The following is an 18,100-nucleotide window of genomic DNA, read 5'->3' as shown; positions in this document are numbered from 1 at the left end:
TTTCATTTTCATGCATTGGAGAAGGAAATGGCAACCCACTCCAGTGTTCTTGCCTGGAGAATCCCAGGGACGGGGGAGCCTGGTGGGCTGCCATCTATGGGGTCGCACAGAGTCAGACATGACTGAAGTGACTTAGCAGCAGCAGCAGCAGGTTGGTCATAACTTTTCTCCCAAGGAGTAAGGGTTTTTTAATTTCATGGCTGCAGACACCATCTGCAGTGATTTTGGAGCCCCCCCAAAATAAAGTCTGTTACTGTTTCCACTGTTTCCCCATCTATTTGCCATGAAGTGATGGGTCCGCATGCCAGGATCTTTATTTTCTGAATGCTGAGCTTTAAGCCAACTTTTTTCACTCTCCTCTTTGACTTTCATCAAGAGGCTCTTAAGTTCTTTTTCATTTTCTGCCATAAGGGTGGTATCATCTGCATATCTGAGGTTATTGATATTTCTCCCAGCAATCTTGATTCAAGCTTGTGCTTCATTCAGCTCAGCATTTCTCATGATGTACTCTGCATATAAGTTAAATAAGCACTATGACAATATACAGCCTTGACATACTCCTTTTCCTATTTGGAACCAGTTAGAACTGGACATGGAACACAGACTGGTTCCAAATAGGAAGAAGTTATGCATACAATGGGAGATAAGTAAAGACCTGGTTCATTAACAAATATAAGTTCTAGACTAATTCAAAGAAAGATGCTTGAATTCACGTTACTGAAAAGATACATTTTGAGATACAGTCCTCCTTCTGAGAAGGATTAAAAGATAGATTAACACATGTGTATTCAGATATGGGCATACATTTGCTGTTGTTGTGCAGTCTCTAAGTCATGCCTGACTCTCTGCGATCCCATGGACTGTAGCCCGCCAGGCTCCTCCATCTGTGGGATTTCCCAGGCAAGAATATTGGAGTGGATTGTATGTAAAAATATACACACACATTTCATTTTCTATTTAGAATTTTAAAGAACATTTAACTTTACTTTTTACCTGGCTTTAGGAGAATCCTAAAAAGAAGATTGACTATATTTTGGGGTGATGAAATGGCAGAACCATGCCACTGTTGGAAGTACAAGAATTCTTTTTTTTAACTGAAAAACCCACATATTGGACAAGACAATACTTTGTAGAGTCTAAAAGCTTGGCCTCTGATATTGGAATAGCTCTGTGACCTTGGACAAGCTATTTATCTTCCATAAGCCACTGCTTCTTCTTTGAAATAGACCCAGTCTATAAGCCTACTTTATTGTGATCAGAGAGAATTTAATAAAATTCTCAACCCAGTGTCCAGCACATGATGTGCACTTAGTAAAGATAGCTTGCTTTTGTGATTATTTTTACTATTAATATCATTCATTGTATGTTTCTGACAAGAGCATCTTTTCTTGAGAAATTTTAAAAGGCATGTCAATTTGTGATCCCACTTTCACCTCTGACATAAAAAGCATATCCTGAATAAGTTTCCATTTAAGTTTCTGAGAACTGCTGTGTAATGGGTAGGAGGGTGTCTGCGTGTCTGCAATTTGCTGACACACACTCACCATGAGAGCCAAGAAAGCATTATCAGCCCATGGACCCTCCAGGAAGCCACGGACGCAGGAAATGGGTTACTCAGACCCTGACTTTGAAACTAAGAAAACAGACTTCAAACTCTCAAGTCAGTTAATCATTACCTAGAATATGTATGACAACAGAAAATGGGCACAGGTCGCATTAGATCCTTGAACATGTACAAAATTACAGGAAATCATTCTCAACAGCATTGTCTTCATGCTGAAAGTACAATACTGTGGAAAGAATTTAGAAAATCCTTCCCCCTTCCTCTCAAAAAAAATAATAAAGCAGCTAAACTTAGAAATTATAGGCCCTTTGAAAAGAACCACACATTTATTCCATAGAGAGATTTAAGCTCTACAATGTTTGACTTATAGCTATAGTGCTTAAAAGAAGAAAAAGCAGTGCAAAGCCAAAGGCATAAAATGACCCTTAAAACTGCTTCTGAAATACAGCAGTGTAACATTCTCCTGCTTTCATTAAGAAAGAAAAATGCAGTTTTTTTCTTAAAAGTCTTTGTTTTGAGTGTTAAATTTTATATTCAGTAAGGATCTAGATTCTCTTCCACAGGTGACATTAGAAATGGAAAGCAGAAGGCCTGGGGGGCTCCTTTGAATCCTCTATTTCCTCCAGTGTCTGACACTCTACCGCCCAATGATAGGCACTCCATTGAGGACCCTTAAAATAATGAATGGTGATGAAAAGGATGAATACCAAGGATGTAAATTTTGAAAAATAACATTATATCTGCTTTTATAGTGTGCCAAATACTTTTCTGTTCACAATTCCATTTGATTCTCCCAGTGACCCAGCAAGGTTGGGAATAGTTTGCCTGTGACTTATCCAAAGTCATCCAGAAAAATGGCAATAAAATTAAAATCTACTCTTCAGGGGTGGAGTTCCTCCCATCATGCCATGAACATGTTTGTTTAATATATTAAGGGTTCTCAACTGGGAGCAATTTTGTCCATCAGGGGTCCTTTGGTAATGTCTGGGCACATTTTTGGTTGTCATACCATTGTGGGGAAAGGGAGTGTCTACTGGCATTTAGTAGGTAGAGACCAGGGATGTCACTCAGCATCCGAAAGTACACAGGACAGCCCCTCCTGCCACCCCTACTGCTCCATGCCCCCAATCAATTACCTAGTCTCAGATGCCAATAATGCTGAAGTAAACAATCAACGGTCTTATAAACACCATTAAGTTGATTAAGTCACTGTGGTGGTTTTAAAACATGTCTGGGACTGACTTGAGGCTCTTCCCATTAAGATACTGAGTAAGTCTCCTCCTCTACAATCTAGGTGTGGTTTGGTAATTTCTTTGATGAATAGATGCAGTTGCCCGATTTCTGAGTCTAGATTAGAAAAGATCATGCAGTTTCTGCCACTTTTGAGAGGGACACTTGCCTTGGGATCCCTGAGTTGCCAATAAGAAATCAGGCTGTCCAGAGAGTGCCATTCTGGAGAAACTCCTTGATGGAACCACATGAAGAGAGAGCTGCCTACCCTCTGACAGTAACCACATGAGGGAATTCAAGCCAGAATGGCCCAGCCAAGCTCTTCTCAAAGTCCTATGCAAGAAACCATGAGAGGTAACAAATGATGGTCATCATTTTAAGCCACTAAGTTTTAGGGCGACTGGTTACACGGCAACAGCTAACCAGAACAATCTTCAGAGACTCAAAGTCAAGTGCTCTGGCAAACAGAATGTCTTTTATTTCTCTCTCAAGTATTCTGACATACAGACGTCTGGAAATCTTAACTACATGACTACAACTCCTCAAGTGAAAATGGATTAGAATCCATTTTGGAAGTAGGGGACAAGAAGAACTTTACCAAAGAAATTGTGAAGGCTATCTTGAAATGATAGACTGCAGGTTGGAGTCCTGGACTTCAGTCATTTTCAAAAACTAGTTATTGTAAAAATGAGGTATTTATTGGCAATGCTAGATGATCTCTTAAGGCTTCTTCTAGGACTAACTAGAATATCCTACTCTATTTTTCAAAAGATAGACTTTTAAAATTGTAACTTAAAATGTACTCTGATAAATATAAAGAATGAGAATTAAAGTAAATATGAAGGACAAGTTTACATTCACCAAACTATAAGACGTTTAAAAAAAACCTACAAAAAATAAGTAAAAGTGATAAAAATCACACACTACTGATGACCACAGTGTTCAGTATGCAAGAAGAGCTAAAAAATAAAGAGTTTTGATCCAGTAATGTTGCTTTTGGAAATGGTCCAAAAGGAAAAAGAAAGAAAAAAACTTCTACACTGATATTTATAGCCACATTACTTGCAATAAGGGGAAAAAACCCACAGGAAACAGCCTGAATATCCAACAATGGGACAATAGTTAACCCTGACATGGCCGGATGTATTAATGTAAAGTTCTAAATATAAGGACCACATGGCAAAGCATATACAAAAGACAAGTGAAAAGAGTAAACAAGTCAATTTCATATAAACAGTGATGGTATCTATGAAAATTTACTTTCACACGAATATCAAAAGAAAGAAATATATTTTTTTCTGTTAACATGAATATCAGTACATCATTTCCTATAAGGGCATTGAAATATTCTGCTTTATAAAGAAAAGCTATAAACTTAAAGTATCAATCAAGTTTACCACTTTGATGGACATATTTACCTCATATTATTGAAACTCTATCTTTACTTAAAAAATTAAAAAAATTTTTTTTTACTTTACAATATTGTATTGGTTTTGCCATACATCAACATCATTTTCTGGGTGCTTACAATATGCCAGGTCCTGGGAATACAATGATAAATAGAATGAAAGGTAATCTTAAAAGTGTATTCAGTGGGAGAGATAGTCAAGTTGAAGATAAATTATAGTGCTGCTTTATGAAAATAGAAAAGGGGGTCAGGAAAGGGCTTTTTAGGGGAAAAAAAAGATGTCTGCACTGTCTTAATACTTTAATTTATCTTGTTATTTGTAAACAGCACCATCTTAGTTTGACATTTCAAGACTAAGGAGAAACATTCCAAAAGCAAACAAACTTTGTCAAAGTGAAAAAAAAATCAACTAAAGGAATATTTTAGCATGTTTGGATAAACCTGTAAATAAAAGGATTTGTGCATATACAAACTGGAAAGTGCTAGAAAGTTTTCAGCCTGGCATTCATTCAGAAAGTGTGCATTTAATCCATACTACATTAGCTGTCATACACGCTTCATTCATTCAACAAAACAAGACACGGCTTCCATCTTCTCAGATTTTGTAATCTACAGGATGTAAATCCAAGTAAACAGATCATTGAGATAGAATGTGACAACTGCTATGAAAGGTCCATGTGAGAAGGACAACTAAATTGGATTAAAGGAATTATAGAATATGAGTTCAGAGAAGGCAATGGCACCCCACTCCAGCACTCTTGCCTGGAAAATCCCATGGATGGAGGAGCCTGGTGGGCCGCAGTCCATGGGGTCTCTAGGAGTCTGACAAGACTCAGCTACTTCACTTTCACTTTTCACTTTCATGCATTGGAGAAGGAAATGGCAACCCACTCCAGTGTTCTTGCCTGGAGAATCCCAGGGACGGGGGAGCCTGGTGGGCTGCCGTCTATGGGGTCACACAGAGTCGGACACGACTGAAGTGACTCAGCAGCAGCAGAATATGAGTTAGGGGCTAAATTGTATCTTAGAAAGAGAGAACACAGATAAAGGTAAGAAACTATGGAACTGTACTATTAAAAAGGGCTAAGGTCACATCTTGGGGCTTCCCTGGTGGTTCAGATGGTTAAGAACCCACCTGCAACGCGGGAGACCCAGGTTCAATCCCTGGGTTGGGAAGATGCCCTGGAGAAGGGAACGGCTACCCACTCCAGTACGCTTGCCTGGAGAATTCCATGGACAGAGGAGCCTGGCAGCCTACAGTCCATGGGGTCACAGTGGGACACGACTGAGTGACTAACACTTTCACTTTCAAGTTCTCGTCTCAGCTGAACCATAGCCAAAAATAAATAAATAAAATGATACTGATCTGTTAAAATATGATTACTTAGGGGCAAAAATTAAATACTGCAATAATAAAAGGGACTTCATAATTATTACTACTATGCTATATAGTCTGAATGTCTGTGTCCTGTCAAACTTCCTAAATTGAAATTCTAACCCTCAAAGATGATGGTACCAGGAGGTGGCTGCCTTTGGGAGATGCTCCGGCTTTGCCCTCATGAAGGGGATTATTACCTTGCAAGAGAGGCTCCAGAGAGGCCCCTAGCCCCTTTCACCACACAAGGACATGGCAAAAGCCACCAACTATGATCCAGGAAAAGAGCACTCACCACAACATGACCTTGCCGCCACCCTGATCTTAAACTCCTCAGCCTCCAGAACTGTGAGAAATACATTTGTATAGTCTATAAGCTACCCAGTCTGTGGCATTTTGTTATAGCAACCTGAAAGAACTAAGACACTATGACATTTACATAAATTATCTAACCATCTTTCAATTTGACACTAAGACTTTTTTTTAATCTGGGCTATTACAATTTATATAAAGGAAAATAAAGAGCATATAAAAGTACCTCAATTTTCAAAGCTATGTTCCCCCTCCCCTCCAAAACAATGTTCATAAGTAACAGAAAACTAAGTCAATTACTCTGAAATATCTATGTTATGTACTAACATTCAGAATATGGCTACAAAAAGGTTTTACAATTCAGTGCCCATATCTTAACAAGTGTCCAAGAGGCTGTTTAGTTAAAGGACCTGAGGGAAGCTGGTCAACAATCTGGGATAGAGTTATCTGACGGAATTGACCAGAAGCCAGCTTGCATTCAGTCTGCATTTCTACGTGGTATCCATGGAAATGAGATCAGGGCGGCACAAAGACCAACAAAGGCCACCTTTGAATGAATCAGGAGAATGACAACTGCCAGTGTTCAAGGCATCCACGAACACAATGGCTTTGCACACGCTCTTCAGAACACAATGGAATAGTCTCTTACACTGACAATACAGCGTCCATCACTCTTTTTTTTTCCATTGCTCTGTTTAAACATTAACCTCATTTTTATACAGAACGCCTTTCAATGATCAGGAGTTATGTACAGCTTCTGTAGTACAAACTGTCTCTAGTCTCTTTAAATTAATAACAGGAGGAATTGCAGCTACTCTTTCAGACACAGAATAATACTGCAGGAATCTTCTAGGAACTGTTTGGTCAATAGAACAGACCATTCTCTCAAAGGAAGAAAAACCTACTTGAAAATTATGAACAGTCCCAATATTCAATGAACCTGAAAACATTACAAAAATATGCAGTTCAAGTTTATACTGGTTAGTAAATGTAATTTACATGTACAAGAGTAGGCAGGCATAGACTGGATAAAATATTTGACTACAAATACCTTGAACTAATAACTTTAACAAAATTAGGAGTAGGCTTTCTTTTCTAATTTATATTAATGGAAATGTTTAAAATGCCTTGAAAAAAACCACTGAGTTATACACAGAATAAAAGGCTTTAATATTTTAAGAACAGAACCTTTTGAAGATGACACTAATTCTCTGTGCTATATGGGACTCAGATTTCTCAAAAGATATTTTTGAGGATCTTTATTATGCTAGATAGAAATAAAGCATTAAAAGCTTAACTGGAGACACATAAATCTATAGCTACAAAAGAATTTCTTTGTTTTTTTTTTTTTTTAGAAAATGTGACTGAAGCACTGAACTTAATTCTACTAATAGAATTGGAATATTTTTATATATTACGCACCCTAAAAACAGCTGTAAGCTTGTTAATTACAACTGCTTTAATGCAGTAAATATGTTCTGAAGCAAACAAAAGTGTATATACATCAGCTTCCTCTAACCCAAGCAGCCACTTTGGAGGGTGGGAGGTGCCGATTCCCGTAGCTCTGCTGTCTTCTCTCTGCAGGCCTTGGTCAGCTTCACCTTTCTCTCATCAATTGACATCCTCTCCATTTCACAGCCCAGAATCTGCTTTGCCTTCCTTCACGTAATCATCTGTGGTTTCTAATCTGTCCAGGGGGGCTGCAGGGCATCCAGTTTCCCCCTCCGTCTCCTTTATCCCTGACAGCATCCTTTCCACGGACATCAGTTCCCCCCTTCTCCTCTCATGTCATGGGCTCCTGCCAAATACGGATGCTTCAATGTAAATTTCAAAACTACAAGGGTACCATGCAGTACCGTAAGTGACAGAAGTAAAAAAACAAAAAGAAAAAAAAAAACCCTCACAATGATAATGTTTACACAAGTTTCTCCAATATTTGTTTTTAAGCAGACGTTCCCACTTCAGTCCTCTAGCTCCTTTCTCCTCTCTTCCTGTCAAACTTCCGGACATGTCCCCCCCCCGGCCTTCATCTCTGGTTGACTCCTCAGTCCACAACACTCTGGTTGTGCTTTTGTCTGTCAGAGAAGACTACCCTCGCCAAGGCATCAGACCTGCCTGACTTAGGGGAAAGAGCTGATCCTGTGGACCAAGCTCTCGAAACACTTCTGTGGCGCCCTAGTCTCCACAGTCCTTTCCTTCCTCCTCCAGCCGCGCCTTGGTGTCTCCACTTCCTCACCTGACCCTCTAAGGTGGCTCCTCAGCTTGTAGCCAGTCACCTGCTAGTCTGTCTCCGTCTGACTCATCAACATTACGTCTTCAATCCCTCTCCAGATGCCCACAACTCCTTGCTCTCTATCCCCAACTTACTCTAGCTCCTGTTCCTAACACCACTACACACAACCATCTAATAACTGCACGTGTACACCTGGCTGTCTCAAACTCAACCTGTCAACCTGAACTGCTCTCTTTTTCCTCTGATCTTGCCTTCCTTCAGCCTTCCCTGTTTCAGTGAATGGCCCCCCCTTTTAATTATTTACATCAGAAACCCAGGCATCAGTCTTACAGTCTCCCACTCTTGTCAATCAATCACCAAACCCCGTCGATTCTTCCTTAATTCCTTTCACATCTGTCCGCAGCTATCTTTCCCTACTGCTGCTATCTGGGTTTGGACCACTGCCATTTCTAACGCTGAAATGAGACCATTCACTCCGCTGTCCCCTCCTGCTGCCAGGGTGATCTGCCAAGGAGCCAACCTGAGTGTATCACTGCCCTGCTCAAGGCCCTTCAGAGCCCTCCAACTGTCCTCAGAATAAACTCCAGGCTCCGTGCCAGGACTTATAAAGGCCTTTCATGGTAGAGTGCCCGCTCACCTCCCAGCTCTCACTTTCTGTGAATACTTTGAGCAATGTGCTCCTGGCATAATAGCCTTCTCCTTTCCTATTCAAGCATCTGAGACATCTGGTTCAGGAACTAGGAGATGGAGCCTACTCCTGATCACAATACATTATCGCTTACAGTCATTTAAAAAGAACTGGACTCCAAAGCACTTCACAGCAGAGCTGAACGGTAACGATTATTCCCTAGGATGGCCTCTCCAGAGTTTGATACTCAAACATGTCTCAGTGATATTTCTCCATCCTCTGAATTCAACATCTAGTTGTATACCACTAATTCAGCAACATGAGACCATATGACACCTATTAGGTTATCAAAACTTACGTTACATGGTTATGTCATAGGCATAGACAACACAACAATAGAAACAACATACGTTTCAAATTACATGGAAATTTTTAAAAACACCAAGAGGTATGAAGACTTGAAATTTCAGTAACTCAGAAACTCAAAGTCAGTATCAAGGACCTGCTTTCTTTCTCTCTTTCCACTAGGCCAGTGTGTTGGCTTTATCCCCAGGCTAGCTGACATCATGGTTGCAAGATGGCTACAGCTATTCCGATTCCCATCTAGACCTGACAATATGTTATTATTAACGAGTATCTCTCTTAGGAATAAAAAATTCTTTCCCAAAAGTCCCTGAGCAGATCTGTACCACTCATTCAGCAATTAATGTATCTGTACTTATTCAGCAATTAATTTCATGAAACCACATGACATCTATTATGTTATAAAAACTTACATTATATCTTTGTTATAGACATAGACAACACAACAAAAATAAAACAAGTTTTAAATTACACAGAAAGCTTTCTCCACATCTCATTGGCTAAAATTCCATTATATGCCCATGTCCAAATCAGATAGTAGCAAGAGATCTGGGGCCACCATCACTGGTTCAGTTCAATTACCCTTCAATTACCTCCTAGTTATGCAGAGGAGAGATTAACCCAGTAACTGGGCTTCTGTAAGAAAGGTGGATGTCAGGATATGAAATTGGTTAGGCAGCCCCCTCCCAGGGACTGAGACAATTTCTTTCCCTCATGTGCAGATGTGTTCCAAGCAGCTTACAACCTCTCTGGACCACATTTCAAGTTCCCCATGGTTCTACATTGGACCCAGCATACTGCCTTACATAAAGCAAGTGTTACATAAAGATATGATCAAAAACTAGTTTTATGGAATTCACTGTAACCAGAGCAGCAAAGCATCTACATCTCATCAGAAGAGGGATCATAGGGATCACTTTCATACACAAGACCTATTGTTGTCTCAGGATTTGTGGTAACAAGATTCTTCTCTTTAGAGAGTCATTATTCTGTGTGCTCCTCCTGGTAAATCATTAGTTACCATAACAAAAGCATACACACACTCCGCATCTTGGAGTTACTGATTAGAGTAACTGCTTTCCATGGTTCTTTCCCTCTTATGCTGTGTTTAGTCTTTCCATAATGTCCGAAGCTAAGTTAGGCTGATTATGACTTTGGTGGTAGCATTTATATGATGTCAAGATGATAGTTTTGGTCCCAAATATTTTCCCTACTCTTCCTGAAATTTTTTACATTTTCTTTTGTATAAGTGCTGCTTTATTGATAATGTATAAAAGCAAACATTTTTGGCATGTAAGGGCCCCACATATCACTTCAGTTTAGTTCAGTCGCTCAGTCGTGTCCAACTCTTTGGGACCCCATGAATTGCAGCACACCAAGCCTCCCTGTCCATCACCAACTCCCGGAGTTCACTCAGACTCACGTCCATCGAGTCGGTGATGCCATCCAGCCATCTCATCCTCTGTTGTCCCCTTCTCCTCCTGCCCCAATCCCTCCCAGCATCAGGGTCTTTTCCAATGAGTCAACTCTTTTGCATGAGGTGGCCAAAGTATTGGAGTTTCAGCTTCAACATCAGTCCTTCCAATGAACACCCAGGACTGATCTCCTTTAGGATGGAATTGTTGGATCTCCTTGCAGTCCAAGGGACTCTCAAGAGTCTTCTCCAACACCACAGTTCAAAAGCATCAGTCCTTTGGTGCTCAGCTTTCTTCATTGTCCAACTCTCACACCCATACGTGACTACTGAAAAAAACCATAGCCTTGACTAGACGGACCTTTGTTGGCAAAGTAATGTCTCTGCTTTTCAATATGCTATCTAGATTGGTCATAACTTTCCCTCCAAGGAGTAAGCGTCTTTTAATTTCACATATCACTTAAATTCAAATAAATATGGGGGTCTAGCTGAGTTGGTTTGAGTAGTAGACATGATTTTTGAAACAGCAGATATGTTATTTCAAATTTAGGCAAAGATAGAGTGTTGAAATATCTTTTTATCATATCTTGAACATTTTGTCCAAATGAGAGTTACTATGGGGAAGTAGAGTAGGTTTACATATGTTTTCAGAAAGAGACAGACAGACATGGTATTTCAACCAATACATTCTTACTGATGACTATGAAGTTGGAAAGGAACATGAATCAAAGAGAACCTGTTACTTCTAGCAATCAACATTCGGGAACAATTCTGTGACTGTCCCCTTGAAAGTAGCTGCTGGCTAATTTCATCTAAGAGAAAGCAAATCTGCCACAGAAGAGGATGTTGTTGGTCTTGTTGTGCTTGATGAAGAACAGGAAAGGGTAATCATAATGGAAACACAAATGGTACTGATAATACACTAGAAATTCTTTATTTTTGACACACAGACTAAATGGTCTTTATTTGGCTGAATGTCTAAAATTCTACCATTAGATGCTCATCTCTTTATGTTAACAGGCTTCTTCCTTTTTTATATGTCCAGGGCTATCAGCACACTAAGACAGAAGCAGTCATCACCTACTTTAGAGGGAATTCACTTGACCTGATGCATTCTCTCAGTGCTGAAATACACCTGACTTGGTTGTCACCACAGAACAGGGTGGTACAGGCAGTTTGGAATTTTAATTTGTTAGGAAAGAGAAGGTGCAGTATTTAAGCAATTACTTCCAAACCTGGCTGTATATCAGAAATGTATGAGTAATTGTTTTTAAATACTGAATGGCATGGCATGCGTGCATGCATAGTCATGTATGACTCTCTGCAACCCTTTGGACTGTAGACTGGCAGGCTCCTCTTTTCATGGGATTTTCAGGCAAGAATACTGGGAATGTGTTACCATTTCCTCCTTCAGGGGATCTTCTCGACCCAGGGATTGGACCCGCATCTCCTGTGTCTCCTGCATTGCAGCAGGATTCTTTACATGCTGAACCATCAGGGAAGTCCCTTAAAAACTGAATCCTAAGCCTCATTCCACGAATGTGAATCAGAACAGTAGCTCCAGAACCAGTATTTAGGAGAGTAAAGCTTAGTGTACCTTGGGCAGATGTAGATGGAGAGTCGTGGAGGAAGGGAGTTACCATATTGGTGGTGGCCTAAGGTGGTTGAGGGGCTGAGGCTGAGTGGAGAGAGGTCGTTGAGGATAGGTCCTGGAAATAAGAGATTACTTAAAATTTCCCTTTTTATTATAAAAACTTCCCTACTTTATCATTTTACTCGGGGTTGTCTCTTTTAACTTAGAACAAAGGTGAGTTGCAAACGGATGAGAGAAAAAGGGAAAAAGCATCAAGGCAGTGAAGGCAAAATAACATAATCTGGAAAATATTCTAATACCAAATATGGTATGATCAAGTGCAGTCAGAATACAGAATGGTGTGCATAGGTGTGTACAAGTGGCTCGGGGATGTATGTACTGTGGATGTGCCTATGTGCAGTGTGTGTGCTTGTGTGTGTGTGCAGGGTGAGTGTGGCAGAGAAGAAGCTGAAGAGGAAGGCTGCAGTCAGATGGTGAAAGACTTTATGACATGCCACAAAATTGGGACTTTGCACTACGTGATCTGGACAGCCACTCAATGTTTGACACAAGGGGGTGACTGGATACAGATAAATGTTTAGAAAGATAACCCTGGTGACAAAGCAACACACACAGTTAAACCAGCTTAAAAACAGTAGGGGTCCAGAGACAAAAAAGTGAGGGCCTGAACTGGGTGGGAGCAGAAGGCACATGAGTTGGGGAGAACAGAGAGAACATGTTGCCAATAAGGGAAGAGATCCTGGTTTTCATGTTTCCACCATAATGCTGCCATTAAACACTAATAGATGATGTAGGAAAAATTTTCAGAGGAGAGGTATCCACTTTGTTTGGGGACCCAAAGTCACCTAGGTGGAGATATTTACTGAACCAGAACTCAGCAGAGTTGGCTGGAGATGCTGACCTGAGTGGGGAGCAGGCCCAAAGAGAACTGGGAGAAGGAAGAGGATCCAGCATGGAACTCTGTGAACACCAACAAGGACTGGGTCAAAGAGCCAAGCCTATGAAGGAGACTAAGGAAGAAGAGCCAGGAAAATAGGAGACAAGCAGGGAGAACAGAAGCCAGGGATAGACGGTGTTTCAGGAGGAAAGAGCGGCCAAATCACATACTGATGGAGGACCTGCTTACTAAGAGGGAAATTAGAATATTTACAGCCGGAGGGGAAATTAGGGATTTGAAAATATTCATTAGACGGGGTGACTTGGGCAGGGTACCAGAGATAGCAGAAGATGAGGCCTAGAATCCAGGGGCAAGGATTATCCTTGGCCAAGCAACACACTAGAGAGTGTAAGTGACATCACACATTTAAAAATCACATTCCTTTCCTCTATGGACCTTGGTTTATGGATTATCCAGGGCTCTTATGGTCTTTCTTTTCCAGTCTCAACCTGCTGGTTACCACTTCAATGATTGCAAGCACTTAAATCAAGGAAGATCAATGAAAGGTGATAAATACGAAACCAAACTAAGAGCACTGCTTTTTCTTAAATACCTGTGAGAATGTTTACAGACAGCCAATCTGAATCTAAGTGTTAAAATGAGATTTGAGGGTTTTAAGTTTCTACAGTGGTTGGCTTATATGCTGGAGTGTATGCTAGAAGTATAAATACACACACACACACACACACAACCTTTTACATTTTAATTTTTGGTATTTATATTGAACAATTATACATGGATATAACCTATAAACAACTACAAATATGTATGTATAATAATGATGAGTGCTCAAAAATTTTATACAGATAGGGTCATGCCATAAAAACTGTAGCTGTCACAAACTGAGAGCTTTCAATTATTCACTTTAATCTTGGATATTCATGGTATTAAAAAAATGATGCTGTTTTCCTGGGAACTTGGGTTCAGATCACAAATGAGAAAGCTTTATTACGATCATCCTGAATTAAGAGAAAACCTGTTCCTTGAGTAAGGAAATACCTGGAGCAGGCGGAAGAAAGAACTACACAAACTGTGTGGACAGATGTCATTTTATATCACCTCCGCTGGCTTGCAGCAAGGTGTCGAGCTGTCCTTGTTAACCAACTCTGGGGGAAAGAAAACTCTGAACCTGACTTCAGGCCTTGCAGTACCACATTCCTCTAAAATTATTTCTCACTGCTTTGTTAAGAACAAGCCTCAACACTTCGAAAATAAGAAAATGATGTTATACTTCCATAGCTTCTGTTAATAAAGGGTACTTGAAGAGAGCTGAAAAGCTTGGGCTGAAGGGTCCATTAGCTCTTGGGAAGGTGGTGGTCTCCAGGGACTGAATCTCAAGGTGAAAGTAACTTTATCTGAAACCTCTAGATTAGGGTTGATGGCCCCTAAGAACATCTTTGGGGTCCCAGGAGAGAATATCTGAAGTAGCAGACCCAGGATTAGATAAGAAAACTAACTGATGCCTATTCTCTGCTGGGGTGAGGACTATTTCTCTTTCTCTGCTATTTTTCTGTATTTCTGCTATTTCCCTAACCTGGAGCAAAGGCTACAGGATCTTCTGCATTAGATTTCTTTCAGGATCAAGGACAGCAACTGGCTACATGCCTCAAAGGAGGGCAGTTTAGCAAAGATTTATCCTCTTGCTATAAACATTTGAAAATGAGACCACTTTTTTTTGCTAGCTATTCAAATTACAAAATACAAATGTGACTCCCCCACTCCACCCCAAAAGTAAACTAAAGTTCTTGAAATAAGCACACACGAGGCTCTGGATAAAGTTTGGACAAGGCACTCTTGATGGACTGTGGTCGCACCCCTAGACTCATTTCCCCACTTAGTGAAAAAGGGGTCAGGAGAGGGGCGGACCCGGCTCTCGTCGCCTTGCCCTAGGAGCTACAACTGCGGGTAATTCTTTTGTTGTAGCGCCAGAGATCGAGAAAGTGGAAAGAACTTTTTCCGGACCTAAGTTTACATTCGTTGAATAGACGACGTTACAACAATAAGAGGAAGGCAGAAGGGCAGAAGAATTCCCCTCTGCCAAGCATTTAAGAGGCACTTAGGTTTTCCTACGTGCCCCAAGGGAAGATACAGCAGTGCTGCGTTCTGGAGAAATGAGGACATTATTCACACGCTCCGGGTTGAAAAATAAGCGTATTGGGCTCCCAGGCTCCTGCAACGCCACCAGGCATCGCGCTGAGGGGCAGGCTACCTCCTAGGACCGAGTTGCCGGGATGCACAGAACCGCGGAGTCCGGGTCTGGCGGGGCACCTGTCTGAGCCGGACTGCAGGCGCCCCGCTAATCCCCACTCCCCCATGCTTGTGTGCGCTTGCGTGTGTGCCTGAGAGCGAAGCGCGCTTCCAGTTAAGTTCGAAAGGTGCTTTACAGACAGGGTGAGACACGCCTTATGGGGACACCAGGCGGGGGCGAGCCGGAGCCGGAATGGGGAGTCTCTCTCCGTCCCGTTGGGATGGCTGGAAGCCTGGGTCCACGTGGAATCAGAGCCGAGACGCGCGTCGCCCGCGCCTCCCTGGCGCAGAACTCCTGGCTCGTGCCCTCACCCGGGGACCCACGCAGGTTCCTCCTGCCACCGATGCGGAGCAGAGACGTCGCTTACCTTGACTGAACACTAACACCAGCTGCAGCGGCGTGCCGCCTGTCCGTCCTGGCCGCATCCTGAGCCCGTCGCCCTGGCGCTGGAGCTGCTGTGGGTTTGCGCGGGGATCCAAGGACACTGAGACGCTCCAGAAGCCGTCCCGAGGGCTTCTCTCCCGCTCCCGGGCGTGAGCCGGGAAAAGTTGCCCTGCAGCTCCGGGAGCGCCAAGGCCCGCCCTTTCGCCTCGGCACACACCAGGCCTGCTCCGGCCGGCCCCGCCCCAACCGCCCCCCTCTCCGCCCAGCGAGCCGCACCTGGCCCCTCCACAGCCCCGGAAGCCTCACCTCCACCCCCACACGCCATCCCAGCCCCGGGATCCAGGAAGCTGCGGGGATGGGGACCGCGTGCCTGGGGGCCTTTCCTGCCTGCACAGCAGACGGCGAAAGTCGGGCAGTCACTACTCCGCCCCCCGACAGTCTGACGTAAGCCCGGGGCAGACCCCGGGTCCCCGAAAGACCCTGGCCCTCGTGCAGGCCTTCCGGCTCCTGGCAGGGGTGGGAGGGCTGGGGGGAGCCATGAGCCTCAGTCACCGTTCTCAGGGGCTGCGCGGTGCCTGCCTTCTCTGCCTTTCCCAAGTGGGTGGAGAAACGGACAAAAATAAGCGCAGAATGACCAGGTTAGAAACTAACCCGACAGGAAACAAGATCTGCCCACAGTTACGATTATCCCGAAGTGATATTTAAGCAAGAGCTGCTGCAAGAGCTGGGGGTGGGAGGGTGGGGTTGCGTTGGGGTGGGGGGTGTTGTGTGTGTTAAAATTCTCATTCCTTCCTCTCCAAGATAATAAGCAGCTGATTTCATTGTTAACTTGAAGGGATTTACTTAAAGACACAAAGACCAGTGAGAGCCCCGGTATGAACTCGTGATGCTTCCTGTTTGCATTACATTGTGAGTATTTTCTTCCATTATTTCAGGCCCAGGTCTGGAAAGAGAACATTCCATAACTACTTCTGAGCTTTCTACTTCCCAACCTAAGAAACAGGATAATCACTTTTCTTTAAACCTGGGTTTTCCTCTGAAAGTTTGCCCACAAATTCCCAGCACATTGCTGAAGCCAGGATCCTTCCAGTGACTACTTTTATAGTGTAATCAAATGTTTTAATAAACTAAATGTAAGGAGTTACTAGTCTAATCATTATTATTGCTGCTGCTGCTGCTAAGTCGCTTCAGTCGTGTCCGACTCTGTGCGACCCCATAGACGGCAGCCCACCAGGCTCCCCCGTCCCTGGGATTCTCCAGGCAAGAACACGGGAGTGGGTTGCCATTTCCTTCTCCAATGCATGAAAGTGAAAAGTGACAGTGAAGTCGCTCAGTCGTGTCCACTCTTAGCGACCCCATGGACTGCAGCCTACCAGGCTCCTCCGTCCATGGGATTTTCCAGGCAAGAGTACTGGAGTGGGGTGCCATTGCCTTCAATCATAATTATTAGCACCATTCTAAACCTTTATGAAGCAGGTACCTTCCTTGGTGGCTCAGACAGTGAAGAATCTGCCTGCAATGCAGGAGACCCAGGTTCGATCTCTGGGTGGGAAAGATCCCCTGGAGAAGGGAATGGCTACCCACTCCAGTACTCATGGCTATAGTCCATGAGGTCGCACAAAAAGACGTTTGCCCCTTGGAAGGAAAGCTATGACAAACTGAGACAGTGTATTAAAAAGCAGAGACATTACTTTGCCGACAAAGGTCTGTCTTGGTCAAAGCTATGGTTTTTCTGGTAGTCATGTAGGGATGCTCACTGGACCATAAGAAAGGCTGAGCACCAAAGAGTTGATGCTTTGAAACTGTGGTGCTAGAGAAGACTCTTGAGAGTCCCAGGGAGATCAAATAAGTCAATCCTAAAAAAGAATCAACCCTGTATATTCATTGGAAGGACTGATGCTGAAGGTGAAACTCCAGTACTTTGGCCACTTGATGGAAAGAGCCGACTCATTAGAAAAGACCCTGATGCTGGGAAAGACTGAGGGCAGGAGAAGAGGGTGGCAGAGGATGAAATGGTTGGATAACATCACTGACTCAATGGGCATGAGTTTGAGCAAACAGTACGAGAAAATGAAAGATGGGGAAGCCTGGTGTGTAGCAGTACATGGGGGCACAAAGAGTCAACTGAACAGCTATGAAAAGGTTGGTGTGCTTGGGACACTGCCACTAGGAAGCAAAGTGGTTCAAGATGGGAAGGACTTAATTGGTAAAAATCAAATGCTTCCCTTTACCATAGCTAGGGCTGGAGTCTTGACTGTATTGGTGTTTATCAGGTGCTACTGCTTATAATCATGACTATAAATTGAATCAAAAATATATAGCCCCTAGTTCTTTCCTGTTTTCTTATCTGTCACTAACTGTACTTACTAATCCTTACAAACACTTGAAGGCATTTTTTTCCTACCCTGTG

General features: G+C 42.6%; 1 protein-coding gene across 2 annotated transcripts in view; it reads right to left on the bottom strand.

Annotated features, from left to right (window-relative positions):
* ITGA2 (integrin subunit alpha 2) overlaps positions 1-15,886 on the bottom strand; it is a 105,033-nt gene extending 89,147 nt beyond the window's left edge. The window contains exon 1 of one of the 2 annotated variants that reach the window (XM_070357477.1): positions 15,674-15,886. In XM_070357477.1, coding sequence (XP_070213578.1) covers positions 15,674-15,731 — 58 coding nt within the window. In that variant the 5' untranslated portion in view covers positions 15,732-15,886. The remainder of the gene's footprint in view (positions 1-15,673) is intronic. The other variant, XM_005891149.2, reaches the window with a different exon arrangement.
* Between the last annotated feature and the right edge of the window lie 2,214 nt (positions 15,887-18,100).

Source organism: Bos mutus, chromosome 20, assembly GCF_027580195.1.
Source record: "Bos mutus isolate GX-2022 chromosome 20, NWIPB_WYAK_1.1, whole genome shotgun sequence".
Taxonomy (NCBI): Eukaryota; Metazoa; Chordata; class Mammalia; order Artiodactyla; family Bovidae; genus Bos; species Bos mutus.
The sequence above is the reverse complement of the archived record's forward strand: the minus strand, read 5'-3'. Positions and strand labels throughout refer to the sequence as shown.